Source organism: Fundulus heteroclitus, chromosome 20 (genome assembly GCF_011125445.2).
Source record: "Fundulus heteroclitus isolate FHET01 chromosome 20, MU-UCD_Fhet_4.1, whole genome shotgun sequence".
NCBI classification, from domain to species: Eukaryota; Metazoa; Chordata; class Actinopteri; order Cyprinodontiformes; family Fundulidae; genus Fundulus; species Fundulus heteroclitus.
This window is the reverse complement of record NC_046380.1, coordinates 26,088,834-26,104,710: the sequence shown is the minus strand read 5'-3', so window position 1 is coordinate 26,104,710 and position 15,877 is coordinate 26,088,834. Positions and strand designations below refer to the sequence as shown.

The window sequence follows — 15,877 nt, the reverse complement described above, 5'->3', positions numbered from 1 at the left end:
AGGCGGTTCTCTTTTTCGAGGGGAAACATGATGAACATTTCCACATTTCCACCTTTTGGCACGTTCCAGCTAGCCTCGTGAGACCATCCTGATCTCGCGAGCTTTCAAGGTTTCACTCGCAGATCAGTCTGGATACTCTCCGTTGAAGAAAATTTGGAGCCGTTCACCAAACGAACGTCCAATCAGCGTTGGCTTTGAGGCGGGTTGAGGTGTGACGCAACGGGAAGCGCGTCAGTTCAGTCTAAACAACATGGCGGTTTCAGCTGATGAAACTAGCGTTAGCGTGGCTATCGAGCAAGTTTTATCGGAATTACAGAGTATTTCTTTGCTGAGCTAACGAGCCTTTACCTGCAGCAGCAAGAGTAGCTTGGCTTGTGGTTGTGTTTTCGTCGTCGCTCGTAACAGAGCGACGACGAATCTGATTGGTTCATTTGGCCCGTCTATCACCAACATAGGCCAATCAGCTAACCAGTATTTTCGCCCCTTCCCAAAATTACTTCAACGGAAGGTTTCCAGATGGATATGCGGAGCAAATCTATCTGGCAGAGTCAGGTAACGTTCCAGCCACATGCTTGAATTCTACTATGAGTTTTGCTCATTGGCATTTATTTTACAAATAGAAATCTGAAAAGTGTGGCATGCATTTGCCTTCAAACCCCTTTCCAGGTGCCTCCTGGAGTCACTTAAAAGGTAAATAGAGTCCCCCCTGTGTGTAATTTAATCTCAGTATAAAACCTGCTTTTATGTCAGAGAACATTAGAGAACAAGCAGCATTATGAAGTCCAAGAAACACAGCGGGCGAGTCAGCGGGAGCGCTGTGGAGGGTTTAAAGCAACATCCGAACCTTTCAACGTCTCATCATCTGGAGTATGGCACAACTGCAGACCTACCAAGACATGGCCATCCCATCTAAACTGAGGCCAGGAAAGGACAGCGTTAATCAGAGAAGCAGACTAGAGGCCTGTGGTCACTATGGAGGAGCTGCAGAGATCCACAGCTCAGGTAGGAGAATCTATTCACAGGACTGGACCAGGATCAGTTGTGTTCTCAACAGATCTGGCCTTTTTTTAAAAAGAGGAGCCAGAAGGGAAACCATAGGTGAAAGCAGGACAATGTCCCAAAGTGCTGCAGGGACACCTAAAGCATGCGGGACAGTGGGCCCTGAGAAACAGGCACTCGTGTGTTAGGAAGGCCCAATCAGAATCCAGACCTAAACCTGACGACGAGCATCCCAAAAAGACTTGCAGCTTCGCCATGTTGACGTTCATCTTGTAAAAAAAGACTCATATAAAAGGTTAGCTTTATAATAGGAGTCACTTCATTTTTTGTTTTTAGTGCTTCAGAGCACCTTCTCCTTCTTATCTCTATAGGCTCACTGCTTAACTTGCACAAGTCAATAATAGAAGGTTTTCACAGACTTCATGGCAAAACGTTGGAGACCTCTTACACACAGATAAATTAAATGATACCCATTCAGCATGATACTGGGAGAGAGAAACTTTACTAAAGTTAAAAAAAAAAAGAAGCACTTATTAAAAATGAACCCCAACCTTTGGTGCTGATTCCTCGGAGGTCCGTGACTTTCATCAGCATGCGGGGGAACATGTGAGGCTTGTTCGGGCGTCTGCGCCGAGTGTAGATCTTTAGGGCCTCCAGCAGCGGCTCCTGAAGTTTGTCGACCTTCTCTGGCTCTTCCAAGTCCATGCGGTCTAGGTGAGGAGCAGGGAGGATGTTCCAGGGTAGAGGGGAAACAATAATAACTTCACACACAGCTGGCGGGAGCGGATATATAGCTGCAAAGAAAACGAGGCGCCGTAAACCGGCTTGAACTTTGAACAACGTCACCGGCTTTACCTCCACAGATGAGACAGATTGCGCTGAGGAGCCCCGTCTCTGTGTCGTCCATCTCCAGAGGCAGCAGCTGCCCGGCGAAGGCGAACACCAGGTCTGTGAGGGGCCCAAAGCCGGCGTTGTGCATCTGGGTCCTGTTGAGAGTCAGGCCGTCGGAGAACGTCATGGTGTCCTGCTCCGGAGTGTAGCGGGTGCATATCCTCAGCATCTGCGCGAGGCCAGGAGCAAGAGTTACAGCGCGGCAGGAAACACGGCGACGTTTCGGGAAAAAAGGTTCAGCGTAAAAGAGCGAATGTTTTCTTTGTATGGACACGTGAAGCGGCGTGATGAATGAGGAAGCATTAGGGAGGCGGAGGGTTGGTTAAAACGGGGAGAGGACCAATACCAGGATGTCCAGACATGCAGATTTGAGGAGGGTGATCTGGTCAGCGATGGTGAGCGTGGTGAAGCCTGGTAGTCGCTTGGCAAACTCCACAATCTTTATAATGCACTTAGTGGAAAGCTCACTGAACTTATCCCACAGGCCCAAGTCCAGCTGCACTCTGTGGTCAGCGCTGGAGTTCTGGGAGAGAGAAACAGGGACACTTTTTTGTCTTCTGGTGTGACCGTGCAGAGTCCGGCTCGTCTTGCCTATAGGAAAGCGGTGAGCCTGAGTGCAGAGTGACGTGGACACGCCGCCATGCGTGGAAGGGTTTGGAAAAACTCACCGTGGTGTATTTTCCCAGCTGGCACAGTGACGGGAAGGTCTCCTGGTGAGCTTTGCTGACTTTGTTAACAAGCTCCTCCAGTTCTCCACTGAGCTCGTAGTTCTCGGGCAGCACCACCTCCTCCTTCATGTCCTTCTTCTTCTTGTTCCTGTCGTTACGCACGGCTAACAGTAAAGGAAAAATGGAGTCAGAGCAGGATATTTAGTCACATGCTTTGGGCATTTGTGATCATAGACAATTTGAAGTGTGCGGCACACTTAATGGGTGAAAATAAGTGGGGGTGTGAGCTGAAAGTCCAAAAAAAGGCCACAGATCTTTTTTCCAGCCCACCGACCTTCTTTGGACATGCCGACCTCGAAGCACTTCTGCAGCCGACAGTACTGGCAGCGGTTCCGCGTCACTTTGTTGATCTGACAGTTCTTGTCTCGATGGCAGGTGTACACCATGTTCTTCTGGATGCTCCGTCGGAAAAATCCCTGAAACAAAAAAATAAAAAAAGTAAACACATTGCATTGAAAAACAAGGAAAAATACACCAACTTAAAACTTGAGAAGTGAGTAAGTAAATAAATCAGAGGAGCAGTCTTCTTGCCTGCTCCTCTGATTTATTTACTTACCTTACCTCCCCCAGTATAGGGGGACGGTCGTGTCTCAGTAGGTTTGCAGCTTTGTCATTTTCAGGTGAGGATCAAACGGTACTCTATGGGACATTTTTGGGTATTGATTCTTGATCCTGTGTTCCTTGGTCTTTTTAACCTGTCCTGTTCTCTCATGTTCTCTGACAAACACCTGAGAACACGAGAGAACAGCTAGATTTTTACTAAGATTTCATTATACAGGTGGACTCTGTTCTCCAACTGGGTAATTCCTGAAGTTGCACTGGATTATATTTATGGGGATCAGAATAAAAAGGGTTGCATAGAGATTCACTTCTTACTTTTCAGACTTTTCGTTTGTGATACATTTAAAAACGATGCGCCTTTTTTTTTTGATTGTCATCACGCATTAGTTAAGTTAGTCCCTGACATGAATCGCTAACAAAAGATCGCATATCTGCGAATGCTGCAGACAAAGTTAAAGTTGACCCTATAAAGTGTTAGAGGTATTTTTAATTACATTTTTTTTTAGTATCTCAATAATTTACAAACAGATAATCTGTTTATTCACATTTGACTATAATCTGTTTAAACTTTGTTTTGGGAAAAAATCCCAATATGGCTTACGGTATAAAAAGCCAATACATCTGGAATAACTATGTGGCATTTATTGGTTATTTAAAAGTAGATTTACCTCTGGAAAACAGCATTTATCCGGGTGATTAACAGCGATATGCAGTGACAGTGTATATCCACCAGGGGGCAGCAGCAAACACAAATCTGTTGGCCCTCTCTGGGTTTCTTTTAAACTGACCTCAGCTGTTCATCTTTTCTTTTTCTCCCTTTTTCCCCCCCCTCTACACGTGTCCCGTAAACTCTCCATGTACCCCTGGCTTCATTTACCTTGCATCCCTCACAGGAGCTCACTCCGTAGTGATAACCAGATGACTTGTCCTGGCACACAAAGCAGGGCTTGTAGACCCGGGGAGGAGGAGGAGGGGAGGGGGAGCTGGGCACCATCTCCTCTGAACTGGTGCTCTGCGTCTCCACCGCTGCAGGGCAAGACGAGAAAAAAAAAAGAAAGAAGGGGAGAAAGGTCTCCTATTATAAGGATGCATCTTGTTTGCATTAATCTGCAGAGGCTTTGAAACAATGATGAAAGCAAATGCAGCAGCTGATTAGAAGAGAGTGGTCAACAATCAACCCCCCCCCCCCCCCATCCTTCTGCTGGCCACCCTGTGGAGCCAGAAGGGAACAAGCTCAAAAGCAGACATTTTTAAGAGAAAAGGGAGGAGGGTGGGGGCGCTGCTGATTGACAGGGACTTAAAAGAGACACAATTAGCTGATGGCCAGATGGCCCTGCTGATAAAATGCTGATTGGCAGCTGAGTTTTGATTGGCTTCACCGTTTATTGGAGAGCGGGGGCTGCAGTGGGACACCTCTGCTGACTTTTTTTTTTTTGTTAGTCATATCTGAACATTTTGCAAGCGTGTGTTTTTGTGCACACCCATATGCGTCCGACCAGACCTGCCCACAGCCCAGAAGCCCCATGCGAAAAAAAAAAAAAAACAGAGGTGGGATGTTTACGAGACCTGGCTGTCTCCCTCCGTCCCCTCTCACTGTCTCGCTAAGGAAAATTTCACACTGTAGAACAGCATAGCTTTGGCAGGGGTCTTCCACCGCTCCCGGTGAAAAGATTCAAGACAAACAATGTTTAACGTTTGCAGCAAAAGTTCATCCAGCTGTGGTTTCTTACACTTAAATGACTGTAGTACGACAGAAACAGTGGGAACAAACTGCAACAATCTAGGCGCACATGCAGAGGTGGCGACTAACAGAACAGAGATGCACAAGGAAATCAGCTGGTGACCGGAACAGGCTTGACCGGCCCGTCTTTTATCTACAACCGACAAACAAAAACACTCAGTTTGCTGTTTTTAGCATAAGTGATGCATTTTTAACATTAATTTACAAAATATATACAAAAGTATAAAAATCCTCTAGACAGGAAATAGTGTTTCCTATGGAGGCTGCAATGGAAGTACAGTATTATCTCAAACTTGCTATTTCATTAATTTAAAACTTCAAAACCTGTTATTTAGTCATACAAGCGCCATGTTGGAGCATGCAAAATTCTTAATTGAGAAATGTTGATGGGTTTTTGGAAATCTTCGTTAAAGGTCCACTGATTCTACAGGGAATACAGAGGTTGTGGTTTACAGCCAGCAACGCTAGCTGTAGCAAACACACTAATCATGCTAAAGGTTGTTATGAGATGCTAAAGAAGGTATGATATGTCAACTTTTTGGTAATTTCTGTCTTTGCATTAGCAAAGTTCAGTTTACCTGCAGAGCTGTGTAACGGTGACTGTTCTCTAAAATCTGCAATTTTGAACTTCTACGTTTTCAGGCGTGAAAACAAAGAACAATCTGAGTTAGAATCTAATTCGATAAAATAGTAAATGAGACAATCTGTAATAATTTTTTAGTTAGGTTCATCTACAGATACCTTGTGAGTTCAGGCTTCTTCTGGCTGACACCAATTTTCAATTTTCTTTGAGCTTCTGATTCTCATTTTTTTCCCCAAGAGACGATGACACATACAATGGAGGAAATGGGCAGCATGTTTCTTGATAAAGGGAGCAGTTTTGAATGTGTCAATAAATGACACAATCTCAAGATTTATGCATTGTTTGAGGCATTTTTCCAAAACATTTCCCCAAATTTTATTAAACTCAGTGAAAGTGATCCGGCATACATCCTGTTGGTTGATGTGTTGGATACATAAAATGAAGAGTGGAAAAAAACATCAGAAATATCAGCGAACGGAGTCAAAGGAAAATCGTCAGTATATATATATATATATATATATATATATATATATATATATATATATATATATATATATATATATATATATATATGCAATTGTTTTGTTTTACTATTAAAAATATTGTTTAGACACTCTAATGTTTAAAGAGAAGGAGCAGATCAGCAGGTCGCAACTTTGCAAATGTTGGTATAAGAAACATACAAACATACAAAACCTCTGATCAAATGTGCCTTTCAACTTTCACCTTCAGTCACCCCAACTTCACCTCCTGGAGCCCACCCTTACCCCCACCCCCTGTTTCCTGGCCCTAAATTCCTCAGTGCTGGCTGGACAGGGTTTAATAGTTGCCCAGGCTCATAACCAGCCCAATAAAGGTTGTGTCTCGGATGGGAAGGGGGCCCCGGCCAGGGTGATGGCCTCTTTATTGGGATCCAGTCACCTTGGGCCGCTATTCACATCAACGGCTCCATCCTTGGAACACTTCCTAGTAAAAATAAAGAATCTGGGGGTCAAACACTCCAAAGTCACAGCCCCTCCTTGTCACCTTCAATGGACAGCACAGGACTGAACCAAATGTGGCCCTCACCCCACGGCAGCAACCCCAACCTGAACCCCCGGCTCGTCATTAACAAGAGTGGTAAGGTTTCAAACCAAGAGAGGCACAAAGGAATTATCTAATAAAAACAGAGAGGGGAAAAATGAAAAGAGAAAGAAAGGGAAAGCGGGAGGTGAGCCCGAGGACAGAAACTTCTCAGTGGACGGGAGGTTAAATAAAACCCTGACTATTTAACTTTGACCTTGACTCGAGAAGGCCGCTGCTAATGATCCACAGCTGCCTATAAACCTCACAAATGTGCACGAATGTGTTTTAAAAATGTCCAGATCAACAGCGGCCTGGCTGGGGCTGGTGTAATTTACCAACTCATTCCCCTCGAACGCCGTTGGATATCAAATACGTTTGAGCTGCGAAGTCCGCAAGCTTTCAGCAAGGCTGCTGTTTTCCACAACAAACCCGCTATCTGTGAAAATAATCCCCGTAACGTAATAAGCTGTTTTTAAACCGACGGCTGCAGGTATTTTGTAAGACGCAACAAAGTAATCCGCAAGTTTGTACACGACTGTCCAGGATGAACGCTTCCCTCTCCGGGCTTCTTCTTCTGCACAAGGAAACCAAAACACACCAACTGGGATCACAGCTCATTAGCAGCCAATAGTTCCTCAGAGCCCCATCTGCATCATTTAGACATTTTCTCTTGGTTCTGTGTCTCAAAGAGACCTTTACAGACATTAATGTCAGGATTCATTCATTCAAAATAAATACAGGTTTTCAGCTTCTCCTGCAACACCAGACTACATCTGCTTTGAGGAAGAGCTATTTAATAATCACTTCTGTATTCAAACAACACAGGTGCAGAGCATAGCTTTTTTGTCTTGGATTTACTGTTTCAGTTTTGACTTCTTTTGTCCTCTCTGCAAAGCGTAAAGCTGCAAAAAAAAAAAAAAAAAAACAAAAAAAAAAAAACTAATGCAGTACTCAGAATCTCCTGACTCAACACTCCATCCTATGAAGCATCGTAAAAGGAGATCATTTCAAACAATGCTGACAGATTCATGACAACACCTGAATTTTGATAAAAGATTCAGTACCGTCCACACTTGTTAGCATCCTTGGTAGGCATGTGGAAAAAAGGCTTAAAAGGAGATTAATTTTTTTTATTGCAGAAGCATGATATTACAGAAAAATTTAACAGAAATACATTTATTGAGTTACATTTACTTATTTGCTTCATGAAATAAATGCGTTTAAGAAATGTTTCTAATTACCAAAGTATTTCACATGACCGGTGAAGCCAAGCATTTTTATATAAAAAAGTATTTCCGTTAGAAAACTCGGTAATTGAATCTATTACAGACTCATTTTGTCAAAATTTCTGAATGTTTCAGCGAGCGCAGTTGCAGCCATAATCCTGAAGTGACGGCCTCCAGCCAAGGTGCCGCTCAGAAGATTTCTGACAGAGTCAAAAGAATAATCAAGAGAGAGCTCCAAAAACCAAGGAGCTTTCAGAGAGCCGCAGAAAAGACTACTCGGAGGATGTAGTTGTGTCAGATGAGGCCAAAGCTGAAAGTATTTGGACGCCATTGCACAAATCATGTTTGAAAGAAGAATAAGTCTACTCATCACTGCAAAAACACAGCGCCAAAGTGGAGTTCCAGTGTTTTTATTTACCCAGGAGGACTGAAAAAGACAGTAAAATATATATTTTTTTACTGCTTTGACTCAAGGTTTGTGTTTTCACCCTTATCAGATGGATGTATTAAGTCTTTAATTTGTGTTTTATGAACCTCAATTGATTATCTTTATTATATTTTAATCCAATAAGCCGGGAGCAAAGAACCCCTTCAAGTTTGGATAATTTGGACAGATGCGTTGCACTGTTTCCAGACGTTAAACTAATCGTTATCAGTAAAGATGTGTAAAACGCTTGCTATTTACAAATTTACCTGAAAAAGAAAATGCTGCATCCTCTAAAATGTTTTTTTATGCATTTGACTTTTGACGAGAAAAATGATGTTTTGATGGGTATCATGTCTCAGGCAGCTCAGTTTGGAGTACGTTGGGGGGTTTGCAGGTGAGCTGCACTGTAACCCGACCACTGCCTTCTGTTTATATAGTAACACTGACAGTGTAAAAGTGGCCCTGCGAAAAAAAAAGCAGTGAGGAAAAAAGAAAGAAGCTCCCATTGAAGCGGAGAGGCTGCATCTGGCGCCAGGGGAGAGCTACTGACTGACACAGTCTGAGCGTGGTGAGAAGAGAGAGAGAGGGGGTATTTTACCTGGCGTGGAGAAAGAGGGCGAGGAGCCAAGAACTGTCAGCAGCTGTCATCACCCTGAACTGAACTCAGCCTCGAAAACAACACAAAAAAAAAATGCCTCTCTCTTCCTAACCTACAACTCACCCCTCAGTGCGTCACTCCATCAATCAGCGCGCACAGGAGACAACAGGACTCGTGTGAATTCCCGCAGCCGGCCAGCTCCCTTAAAAGAGCTTCACATGCAGCGAAACTACCCGTCACGCAGCATATTTTAGATTTCCTCTAAGCTTCATTTAAATCGTAGCTGCAACCCAAACACGTAACAAATCCCATGCAGCATTCCTGCAGCATGAAGCTTCACTTCCATGCGTCTGCCTCTATCTCTTTCCTCTGCCGTTTCCTCCGTGGTTGTTGTCGGATCAGCACATCCCTGTTTAGACAACAGAGGCCCCTCGGAAAGCAGACACCTTCCTTATCCTCAGCTCACGGGACGGAGAGACGCGGCGAAATCAAGAAATTAGTCTAGAGAACTGTTTTTCAAAGTCTGAAGGGGAAAATAAAAGACTTAATGCGTTAGCTCAAAGGCTCAACCTTAAAATAACGGTTCAAACCTGCAATTGCATTTATTCTATGAATAAAATCAAAAGCTATTCAAACCTTACATATATATATATATATATATATATATATATATATATATATATATATATATATATATATATATATATATATATATATTAAGTGAAACAAAACTTTTTTTCGTATGTACTTTTTCAAGTTGATCAGGGTAGTAACTCTTGTCCGGTAACTCTAACCAGGGACTTCCTTTGTCCCTTTGCTATAAATATGAAGGCCCAGAAGTCACAGAAGTTCATTAAAATAATAGAGAGAGGCGAACACTTGATTTGATTAAAGGCAATCTTGTTGCCATGTTCATCTTCATGGTTCAGGAAATGGCAACGGGTAAAGAGCTGCTGGCTTAGACCTGGCACATTACCACCGTTGCACATTAGTACGCAACCTTGTGACAAAGAAGGTGCCAAAGCAAAATTTAACTTGCCGCTGTGCACCGATGGGTGGATAACGTTGAGGATAAAAAAGTATCAGCAAAAATGGCTTCTCAGCAAATCTCTACAACAACCATTAGATGCTACCTGCGCGTGGAAGTTGTTTAAGAGGCACGCCAGAAAGCTGTGTTTTTTTCCACCCGACCATCAACAGACAGAAACATGTGGAGTTTGCTGAATTCTCCCAGGTTAACTTGAACTGCGGAGTTTCATTAGACGAGACCTGAGCATTTCAGCAACAAAGCACTTGAAGCCCACTGTTAGGCATGCTGAGGGATGTGTGATGCTGTGGGCCTGTTTCTCTGCTCCAAAGGCTCGGAGGCGCCGCTATACCAGTATAACTAAACCGCTTAAAGGTGCTGATGGGAAATTCAAGACTACTGTGAGATAGTAAGCAAGTCTGTCAATTCTTATTTAAAAATCCAAACAAAACTTTGTTACCTTTATTTGATATGCTTTGTTGAACATAAATGGATCAACAGTGCTCTTGCGCAAACAAGTTTTTTCCCCCTGCGCATATTTCTAGTGAAACTCAAACATGTACTGAGGTGAGCTGCAGACCACATTCGGGAAACACCTTCAGTTTCTCCTAAAGTTATTTGTCCATTTGGCTCCTGGATGAATAATAGTTCTGGTATTTCAGTGAGAAAAACCACAAAAAAAAAAAAAATGCTTCTTTGTGCTTTAACAAAGACGTGAGAATAAATACTTGAGTGACACATTACGATGACGTGAAGTTTCAGAGGTTTAGATTGTGCAGCCGGAGATCACAGAGCATGAAGCCCAGAAAGCTTGTAAACAGCGATCCTACAGGAGTTCTTCTTGGCCGGTCCGAGCGGCTGAAACACGAGCTGATGGTTCTGCCTATAGTCCGACTAGAGGAAGGTTTACGATTAAAGTCGTGGTTATCGGAACAAGGAGTTTATTTAAAGATTAGCCTGAGTAGATTTTCTATAAAGTGAATGTATTTTATGTATATTTTGTGATAGAGCAAGCTAGATAAAACGCAATCTAGTTCCCTTCTGTGTTTCAAAATGGTAATTTTATATTAACGAATGCGTCAAAAGATGATGGCAAATTAAACTGCATTTTCGCCATGTAGACATTAAAAATGCAAAATAAAAGACAGTATAAACATTAAAAATTTGCAGAGAGGACAAACAAACTGTGATACATAAAACCATATCATAACATGGATCCACTGTAAAAACGGAACTAGAAATAAGTAAAATATTCTTTAAAACGAGTGTATTTGTCCTTGATTTGAGCAGGTATAAATAAGATGATTTGCCAATGGAGTAAGATTTTTACACTTAAAATAGGAACAATTCATCTCCATCTGCTTATTTTAAGTGCAGGATGTCTAATTATCTTATTTTAGAGGTAGAAATACTCATTCTGTTGGCAGATAATGTTATTTACCTGCTCAAATCAAGGATTAAAACACTAACTTTAAGAACATTTTACTTATTTTTAGATCTGTTTTTGCAGTGAAGAGTTAAGAGTTCAATAAGTAGGGAAAAATACCAAATCAAGAAAGTTTTTCTTCTACAAAATCAAATACAAATAAATGTGAACGTTTTTCTTCTAATATATTAAAACTGATCTGGGTACAGGAACACGTTAATCACTCTGTGACCCATTGTTTCCCTTGGACGTAAACATTTCTCTCAGCCATACCAAATCAAGGAGGACAATCAAGGATTTTGATTCTGGGAAAGGTAAGAACAGAGGCAGTATGAACAAACGCAGCGGGATGCGGCGTCTTGGCGTCACCAAATCTACGTGACCACGGCTAAGACATCATGCCGGTGCGTGCCAACCGGCTGTTTGGGAGGCATGCCAGGAAAATGTCGTCGCCGTCCGACCATCACGACTGTAAACACGGGGAGTTTGCTAAACAAACGTTAACTGGAACTCAATGGTTTGGTCAGGTGAAGCTATGGTTGATGGGATTTTTTTTTTAAGGACAAGCAATTCGGGTGGGCTTGACGTAAAACAAAGGATGAACATGTGAAGAACCACCGAATGCCCACTGTGTTGAGTCAGGTGGCTGATCTGTGATGCTGTGGGCCTGTTTCCCTTTTTCAAATCCCCCCGCACGCCATTATGAACTCTTTGGCTGAGAATTACGTGTTTAAATAAAACTCTGATGGTCTGTCAATGCTTATTGTGAATGTGGTCACGCTTACGAGGGGTCTTTAATCGAAATAAAAGATACAGAAACCAGAAATAAGTTCACCAGACACAAACTCAACCATTTGACTGAATCCTACAGAAAACTTCTGGGATGAGCTGAAGAGAGAAGAACGGAAAAATGGAGCCACGACTGATTCACAGAGATCACGTGGAAAAGGTTGAAGATCCCTCTGTGTGCTCCAACCTCGGGAAACGTCAACCTGTTGGTAAAAAAAGGAGCCATGCACTGACTGCACTGCAAAAAAGAACTAAAAATAAGTCAAATTTTCTTGAAATTAGTGAATTTGTCCTTGATTTGAGCACATAAATAAGATGATCTGCCAATGGAATGAGTATTTTTGACCCCTAAAATAAGATAATTATAAATACTACACTCTAAATAAGATGACGGAGATGAGTTGTTCCTAATTTAAGTGTAAAAATCTCATTCCATTGGCAAATCATCTTATTTACCTGCTCAAATCAAGGACAAATACACTCATTTAAAGAAGATTTGACTTATTTTTAGTTTTGTTTTTGCAGTGTCCAAGGCTCCTAATACATAGTTATCTGGTCTTTCTCAATGCTGGATTTTGTTTCCACATCTGAACAAATGTACTCGAGTTGAATGTTTCTTTTTTTGCCAAAAAAACAAAAAGCTAAAAGTTCATTCTGGTGACAAATTCAACTTCTGTCTAACATCTCGGACCACAAAATGTTCTGCAGCGTACAGAGGAATGTGAGAAAATGTGTGTGTGTGTGTGGCGTGGGTCAGTCGGACAGTGTGGGACGGCTTTCCGTGTGACTCAGAGTGCAACAACATCCACAAACTTGGTGATGAGATATGGGGAGGAAACACTGGGGGGGGAAATGTTAAACAAGTCACGAAACAAACAACCAACAACTTGACCAAGTCTGTTTGAAAAGGCGATCTAAATAAAACGGTATCAGATGTTTTTTACAAAAACTCATATGTTCTTTTAAAAAATTTACTTGTCATTGTTTGGGTGGCTGAATCATAAGCGTAAAAAAAAAAACTAAAAAAAAAAAACCTGTGAGTGCCTCGACCTCAAAAATGCTGAGTAAGTAATTCCCGCGGCGGCAGCAGGGAGGAGATGGAGCATATCTGAGATACAATCCCTTTCATCAGCTGTTCTAAGTTCAATACCAGAGGCACCCCCCCTCTCCCCTCTTCTTCCCTCCCCCGCCCAGCACGACCTTCACTAATAACCCTCTTCCCCCCTCTGTCCTCTCCTGCCTTCCTGCCCTGGCAGGAGGAGGAGCCCTTCCTGTCATTGGCAGCGCCTTTTTAAAAGGGGAGCCTGTGAAAACCAGGCTACTGTCCAGGAGATGGTTCCATAAAACAGACACCAAACACTTGAAAGGGGGGCAGGAACACACACACACACATATAAAAGTGCTTGCTTGTAATGCAGCAATGTGTTGGAAAGAAATCCTGCAAAAAAGTAAAAAAAAAAAAAAAAAAAGATTTAACATATGGGCCAATAGAGGATAACTTAATGATGAGACAAAACAAACGTTCAAGAATTGGAAGCTACTGTAGGTCTGGGTTTTCATCCATGTGTGAGGAGCTTGTCTGGAGAGCGAGGGGGAGGCTGCGTTTACGTGACAGGCTGTTAAGTTTAAGTTTGTCCCTCTTGTCCCTTTCTTTAACAACCCATCATGAACCCAGATGTGTTTATATTTGTCTTTTTTATATATATATATATATATATATATATTACAGCCCATAGAGCCACATGTCCTCCTCTCAGCATCAGCCAAAGCTCTGAGGCTTTCAGGGTCATTAATAAATGTTATTAATTTATTGGTAGACAAACACAAAGTAGTGCATCATTGTGAATAGAAGGAAAGGGAAAGGGAGGTTTAGTTTTTACAAATAATCTGAATTATATGGCGTTCATTTACACTCAGCCCCCTGAGACGGCATGTTGCAGAAGCAGCATTAGCTGCAGTTCCAGCTCAAAGGGTTTTGGGGTTTGGACATCTAGATGGTAATTCTCACCCATTCCTCTGTGTAAAAAAAAAGCTGAAGCTCACTCTTGGATGTAGAGTGTCTTTAAACACCGATTTCCAGGTCTTGTCACAGATTCTCACTCTTCTTTACTTTAACTAGGTCGTTCTGACACGTGGATGTGCTTTGGTCTGATCCATTCGGCTGCAGCTCTGACTGCAAACAGAGGTTTTCACGCGACAAGATGTTAAAAAGTTATAAGGGTAGCCTGTTTGTAAGGCAGGTCCTGGGAATTTAATCATCTACCACAGTGCACTTGCACTGTTGTAATCGTGCAATCACCGCTGTGCCCTAAATCACAACTGACCTTTTTGCGCTTTTAAATGGTTTAACACATTTTTAAACTAAAAAAAAAAAAAAAAAAGACAACATTTGTGATAGTGATAGCTGACAAGTGTTGAGGGAAGATTTGGAGATGCCAAACCTGGACACAGGTTTTAACGTGACCGGTTTAACAATTAAAAATCAATCACCCATCAGCTGCTCTTGGGGTATAATAGAAAAAATGTCTCTACTCTAATGGTTTCAAAACTGTTTTTTTTTTTTTTTTTAAGGATTATATTAGATTCAAGCTATAATTTGTGTAAGTAATAAAACATATTGACAGCCAACCACAAAAGTTGGGTTCAAATATAGTTACGGGACCTGGGTAGTACACAAAAACCAAATGATAAGCCAGGCAAGCTTTTATCTGACAAACAGATTTGGATAAAGAATGGCTAAATAAATCTAAACAGCATTAAAATATATTTTACATACATGTTACTATTCTGAGCAGTTCTCCATTGCAGAGAGGAAAGCCATCTTTGTTCATGTTGTTTCTCATTGTCAAAGTTTTATGGACATACAACTGTATGGGGAAATATAAGCATTTTAAACTATTTTCAAACAATAAAGTTATAGAAAATATAGCTGAACTCAAAGTTTTAAGAAAAGTTTTCTCACTTTCACACTCACTTAACACTTCATAAGTGGGAAAATACACATTAAAGATTAATCAAGATTTTATACAATATTAAGTATAAAACACCAATATGTACTGATGACAAGGTAATTAATGTAAGTAATGACTTATCTAATGTTTCCCTCTGCCCTTACAATGCTACAACATTAATACCCCTGTTTTAACCTCTCACTCTAGTTTTAAGATGAACAATGAGGTTTTCTGGAAGCATAAGGTTATTGCTATAAATCTTTGAGCTTGAAAGTTGGTCAAAAAAGTACCTAAACATTCACAATGTAGTCTAAATATAAATTTAGCAGGAGATATTCAGGGCTGAAGGAGGACTGCGTGTCGACTGGATGTGGAAATCTCATCTATTCCACAGTGGGCCCTGTCAGTGTGATTTATTATCTGAGTAATACGGGCAATAGTGTGACAGGGGAGCCATAGAAAGTAATAGTTATTCTGAAAACTAATGTTTACTTTTGCTCATATATCAGCGCTGAACTGTGGCAGAAGTAATGAATATACTGAGTGTCACAGTAATTCAATAGAGAAGATTTCTCCATATTTCTCACACTTGCAGAAAAGAGCAATCTGTTTCTAGTCACCAACAACACAGACAGCCAGGTCATTTTCTTTAAGATCCTATTTTATTTGACATTTTTACTTATAAATTTCCTCCCCGGTAATTAGTTTTGTATCCTGGTAAATTGAGGTATTTTGCAGAGACACTTCCACATCCATGTGTTTGCTTTACGCAGTATGTACGTGTTATCATTCCGCACCTATTAATATTCTCAGACGGACTTAGATAATATCCTGGTTGCTTGTCCTTTACAGATTTTCAAATCTG

General features: G+C 41.5%; 1 protein-coding gene across 2 annotated transcripts in view; it reads right to left on the bottom strand.

The window, feature by feature from the left end:
• Positions 1-15,877, bottom strand: part of LOC105939073 (retinoic acid receptor gamma-A) — a 37,281-nt gene that overhangs the window by 3,217 nt on the left and 18,187 nt on the right. For both annotated transcript variants that reach the window (XM_036151244.1, XM_036151245.1), the window contains exons 2-7: positions 4,057-4,205; positions 2,893-3,034; positions 2,559-2,722; positions 2,237-2,413; positions 1,855-2,059; positions 1,551-1,709 (exon numbers count right to left, since the gene is read on the bottom strand). In XM_036151244.1, the coding sequence (XP_036007137.1) occupies positions 1,551-1,709; positions 1,855-2,059; positions 2,237-2,413; positions 2,559-2,722; positions 2,893-3,034; positions 4,057-4,205 (996 nt within the window). The remainder of the gene's footprint in view (positions 1-1,550; positions 1,710-1,854; positions 2,060-2,236; positions 2,414-2,558; positions 2,723-2,892; positions 3,035-4,056; positions 4,206-15,877) is intronic.